The following is a 5,771-nucleotide window of genomic DNA, read 5'->3' as shown; positions in this document are numbered from 1 at the left end:
TAATTTAAAATAATCTATACATGATATATGAATGTTTAATTATACTAATTGGATTAAGCAGCTTTAGGATTTTATGTGATTTATATTTGTAAATGTATACAGTGTGCTGGGCTTGTGAATGACAGTGAGCTACTTACATAAACATATTTTCACGCACATTCAATTCAAGTCACAATTGCAGGGGACTAACAACACTGGATGCAATGTGGGAAACAATCCTGTAGATAGGCATTAACACACTCACATTGGACAATTTAGATTTGCCCAAAAATAAATCTGCCTATTTATAAGAATTCTGAAGTTCATAGAAGAAGACCCACACAGGTATGGGGTGAGTATGCAAACTCCATACAGACCATGAATAGACACTGCATTTGAACCTAGGACGTTGGATCTGTAAGACACCAGAGCTAACTCACTGCACCACAGTGCCACTCAGATGTTGTATAAAACATAATTTAACAGACTTTTACATAGTTGCATCAAATCACATTGTTATCATAAGTTCAGAATACATTTCTACAGAATTTCCCAAAGTCATTTGCACTTTGAAAAGATATTTGATGCCTTGTTCTTAGTTTTGTGTGTGACCTGCTTATATAACAAATTTGCTTTCCTGAATTAAAAGGTATTAGATTCACCACCATTCATGTGATATTTTCATCCTTTTTTTAGATAATTTAACCAAAATCTAAGTTCCTTCTATAAATTGAACATCTTACTTTGTCATTAATACTTTTAGAATACATAAGTACATTTCTTCATCTTATTTAATTATTTTATGAAAATATTTTATTATCATAATGTTTTCCTAATTATTTTTAATTAGCTAATAATTAGTAGTGTAGCATAGGTGCCACTGACAATTAGTTATATAAATGCTTTTAAGTTTAAATTGCAATTTATTGTTACGACTGTTGCACCAGCTTGATTGACTTATTTAGAATTTATTTTCGTACAGAACATTCAAATTTTTACATAATTGTAAATCATGAATAAATAAATAATTACACAAAGAAGTAGCTAATGAAAAGGATAATGACAAAAACTTCAGACTTACTGTACATACAGTAAATCCAAAAAAACCTATGTGTCTACAGTACATTAATAAATGTAATGTCCACAATACGATGGTGTCAAGAACACAAGCCACCATGAACCATTAGCAAATGTCAGTCTTTGAACTTATTAGGATCAGAAATGGAATGATGATACTTAAAATCTAAAAAACAATAGTTAACATACAAGACTTCAGCCATTTAAAACGTTATGGCCAGATCATTTCTGATAGCAGGCATGAAAAAAGTGCAGTGTATAAAACCAAAAAGATAAGTTCTTCTCCATAGAACTACAAAGGGGAACATTCATGCCTTGTTATCTGCTAATAGTGAAAATGAATCTTCCGTGTGACAGTTTAGAAACATAATCACATTAAAATTTTCAGAAAAGACCTGTGATGTCACTATTCACTCTGACTCTATAACTGAAAAAGAGGAACCAGAAAATTGTAGGAGAGGTGGACCAAACTATTTATTAACTCTTCAAAAAAATGCTTAAAATTGTAAAGGTTATAGGCAAAGCAATGGAGAAAGTTCACCTCTGTGATGTGTGAAAGTGAAGTGACACACAGGAGATTAAAAAAGAATGAAAATGTAATAAAAGATAATGATGGTACTAGTTAAACCCTTATAAACTATAACAGTGGTGCATGTTACTGTCAGTGCTAAATTTCTTTAACATAACTATTTATAAAGGAAAGTGAGAGGTATTAATTTTTAGTACAGAAAGCACTAGATTAGATAAATAAGGGATTTCTTAAAACACTGGAGTGAAATGTCTGTATTTTGCTTTATGGAGTAAATGCCAGTACTCCATAAAGACAATTAAATCCTCACAATCAAAGACTGAACTTAATTGCCACATAAGAGTACTTGATTTTAAATTAAAAATCTCATTCCTTAAAATAAGAAAAAAAAACTCTACTATACAGAGGTTCATTGGAAACAATGTCAGAGAAACAAAAAGTTACAAATGGGAAATCAATATGCAGAAAGCAACTTATTGCTGTATGACAAATTTTCACTTAAAGTGTTCACATCTATAAATACATTAAAGAGAAAAATATAATTTTCTAATCTATTTTTATTGCTGTAATAAAGTAATAATTATACATTCCCTGTGAGAATATTACCAAAGACAGACTACGTACTGGCCCATAAATGTAACTGAAGCCTCGAATAAGAATGAAACTTTGGAATTTAAAAATAAATTGACAATCCAAATTCAGTTTTATGCAATGTTAAAGATATAGCCTTCAATTAAATACAGAGACATCTGTTTTGGTCTACAAAAAATTCACAAGCACACATCACACACAGCTGCTTGTTTCCATATAAATATTCTTAATCTAACTGTAGATAAGAGGCACTCGCCTTACAGAAACAGAAATAAATCACTTAACTTTATTGGTCTTTGGTGCAAATATATTATGAAGTTATTATAAAAAAATGTAAGTTATTTAATTAATCTCACTTTTCACTGGGGAAATAACTTTAATCAAATATACATATGGCTTGGTGGGATTGTCTCTAACTTCCCCGTGACCCAGAATAAGTGGGTTTGAAAATGGTTGGAAAGATATAAATCTGTAACGGGAATATCAACATACTACGTGTTTGGTGCGCGTTCTCCATAATTTCCATGTTGACCTTTCCTGCTCACTATTCGGCCTTAACAAACATGTATTTAGGTATGTGAAGAAACCCGTTAGATCATTCATTGATTGATTGATTCAAACATTAATTGAGAGCTCTTCATCGCGTTTGTAAATTAGAGCAGTGAAGGCCGACGGCTAAACTTCCCGCTCTACTCCATTAATACCTCGTTAGTATTAGTTGCTTGCAGGTGCGAGTTCCGTGTCGCACTCTACGCGGGACCGCACCTCATTTAAAGGACTGACATGCGCTGCAGAGTGTGTTCAACTTTTTGATTTTCTCCCCATCCGGGTAAGAATCATTTATATTTTCTCCTTCTTGGCGGTAGTTGGCTTAGGCCTACATGTGAGTCGTAGTTTACTTGTAAAGCGTTGTAGAAACTTTTTGGATCGATGCGAAAAATAACGACGAAATGGCTTTTTTTAAATGGTGGTGTTAAAGGTAAACAACAAAATGCCATTTTCCTGTTCCATTTAAGATATCCGTTAAGTCGTCGTTGTCTGTTTCTTCTTGGTGCGTCTAACGGTCCGAGAAGTAAGCTCGCATTTTGGTAGTGCCATGTTTACGCGTGTCATCCGAATGTTGCGTTTGTGTTTGCTTTCACGGGAGTGGCCTTCTGACAGCATGTTCAGTTCTGTGTATAGCAGCCGTATGAAATGGGCAAATGTCCATTGAAGTTGTATCTGTGCTGTTTTTGGCTTAAACTACATGTTCATTGCCTATTCTCTGCACCCCTTACAACAGTTTGGATTGTAGCAGTTCTCCTGACCGTGGATAAAATCGAAACCGGATGGTAGTGCTGAAGGTTTAAGGCTGGTATAGGTTTAACTGCTGTTCAATTGAACTGTAACTCGCTACTGTTTAAATAGTAGTTCTGCTGGGCAAAGAGGTTGAAATACAAGTAATGAATGTGAACAGCTTTGTTTTAATGTCTGTGGTGCGCTAACCATTGGAGTGTGGGTTTTTGATTACATTTGCCATTCCAATGGTTGGCACAACAAAGTTGCCATGCCATATATTTCAAGAGTAGGCACAAAATGATGACCACCTTAAGATGGATACAAGTTGGTGGTGGGAATGGATGAAGCTTGTTGACTGGACACCGTGGATGTGTATGCCTTCCATGGTTGGTTCTTTAGTGTTTTTTTTTTTTTTTTATTTGTTTAATATATGGTCTTTTAAAAAAGGCTTAACATTAATCTCCACACTAACAAGTACTGTGATTTAATTGGTGAGTAGTTTGGAAAGTGAATATATGTGGTTTGCTGGAGTCAGATATGAGGTCAAGAAAAAGTTGCCCAAATTGCCATGCAGAGCCTATTTTAATGCAAGAAACTTTACAAGCTCTCTGCTGTAATTGAGCCATTTGGTGGCTGAAGGTATGTCCGCATAAATATTCAGCATTTAAATGGTACTTTCTATCACACCCTCAACTCTGAATAAGTTAATTTTTATACTAAATGTTTCAGACATTATCCTATTCAACCTTGTCCCATTTCACAGAACTTTGTTTTATTTCATCTGGCCTATTCCACATGTTCTTGCTGTATGCACTATCCTTGAAAGAGGTTTTATTCATTCTCAATATAATACTTAACCAGAAGTTGCTCTTACACTTTAGCCTGTGTCTTGGGTGAATAAGATTGTCTTCTACCTAACTGGAACTTCCATTGCTTTTATTTTAAGGTTCCTGCACTTCTACGAAAGAATTCAAGCCTTGGAGATGTCTGGTCGTGGGAAGAAGGCGGTGGCTGTTGAGGCTAAATTAAAGGTTCAGAGCAGATCCTCTAGGTCTGGGCTCCAGTTTCCTGTTGGTAGAATTTATCGGCTTCTACGGAAAGGAAACTACGCAGAGCGAATTGGATCTGGTGCTCCGGTCTACCTGGCAGCAGTTCTCGAGTATTTGACTGCAGAGGTACTGGAACTTTCTGGTAACGCAGCTAGGGACAACAAAAAAATGAGGATTATGCCTAGGCACATCCAGCTAGCAGTGAGGAATGATGAGGAGCTCAATAGGCTACTGGGAGGAGTGACCATTGCTGAAGGTGGAGTTTTGCCAAATATACAGGCTCAGCTGCTGCCTAAAAAGACTAAAAATGCTTCCGTTGAGAATCATGAAAAAGATATTGAGTCCCAGGAATTTTAGAAAGTATTAAGCTTTTATGTTTTTAAGTATCTTGATAAATAAAGCTTTTTGTATATGTGTCTTTCTTTCTCCATGATTAATGGTGGCAGGTTTAGGAGGAAGCAATGTGTGGTAACAATGGTTTATTACCAGACTGTCAACATGGGTGGTTGGGGGTAGTGTGTGGGGTATGGTTTTTCTTGTAACTATAGTATATTGGCCTGCATCCTTCTCAAAACTTGATAGTTTTGGAAACTACCCCCCTCATTGCTTTGCCTAGCATTATCCACTAGTTTTATTTAGGACAAATTTTAATCTGTCAATGTAGTTAACAGTTCTGTTTTAGAACCTATTCAGGTAAATTGGCAATAATATTGCAGCTGTAGTTTGCCTGACAAATTTAATATTGCCATGCTCTGGAAATTTAGCAGAACTTAATAGCCAGTCTGAGTTGACACTCCTGTTTACATTATACTTTCAGTATAACAATACTTGTATAGACTTTCTTGGCAGCATTATCTAATGGGTTCTCCTGTAAAGTGAAATATGCACCCATTGACCTTGTCTTTTGAGACTCTGGTCTCCATGTCTGGTTAGAAAATTCTTTGTAAAATCTGTTCAGGAAGCTTGTCTAAGTTGTAACTTGTGATTAATCTGACATTTGTCAGACTTGGTCTTCCATCCCTTTTAATGTTCCATGTTAAACTCCAGTATCTTACAAATACAACTTTATGCCTGTCTTTGTCATTTTGTCAATGTGTGTTGTGTGGGGTTTTTTGTGTGTGGCACTTAAATGGAATTTAAAATTCTTACCCTACAGTTAGTATGCTTCTGGGCCTTTTGTGCATCTGTTCTAGACCATTTTTCTTGACTGACTGACTGACTCTTACTGAATAACAATTGTCTTGTTCTCTGGTCATACTTGACCATTC

At 35.4% G+C, this 5,771-nt stretch overlaps 1 protein-coding gene across 1 annotated transcript; it reads left to right on the top strand.

The window, feature by feature from the left end:
- The first annotated feature begins 2,961 nt into the window (after nucleotides 1–2,961).
- Nucleotides 2,962–5,566, top strand: LOC114650344 (late histone H2A.2.2-like). The gene is made up of 2 exons (XM_028799907.2): nucleotides 2,962–3,005; nucleotides 4,401–5,566. The coding sequence occupies exon 2, from the start codon at nucleotides 4,438–4,440 to the stop codon at nucleotides 4,858–4,860; it is 423 nt and encodes a 140-aa protein (XP_028655740.1). The 5' UTR covers nucleotides 2,962–3,005; nucleotides 4,401–4,437; the 3' UTR covers nucleotides 4,861–5,566.
- Nucleotides 5,567–5,771: the final 205 nt, after the last annotated feature.

Source organism: Erpetoichthys calabaricus, chromosome 4, assembly GCF_900747795.2.
Source record: "Erpetoichthys calabaricus chromosome 4, fErpCal1.3, whole genome shotgun sequence".
In the NCBI taxonomy this organism is placed as follows: domain Eukaryota; kingdom Metazoa; phylum Chordata; class Cladistia; order Polypteriformes; family Polypteridae; genus Erpetoichthys; species Erpetoichthys calabaricus.
The sequence above is the reverse complement of the archived record's forward strand: the minus strand, read 5'-3'. Positions and strand labels throughout refer to the sequence as shown.

Excerpts from the sequence above, each read along its gene's own strand:
- LOC114650344 (XM_028799907.2), top strand. The coding sequence starts at position 4,438 with ATGTCTGGTCGTGGGAAGAAGGCGGTGGCTGTTGAGGCTAAATTAAAG.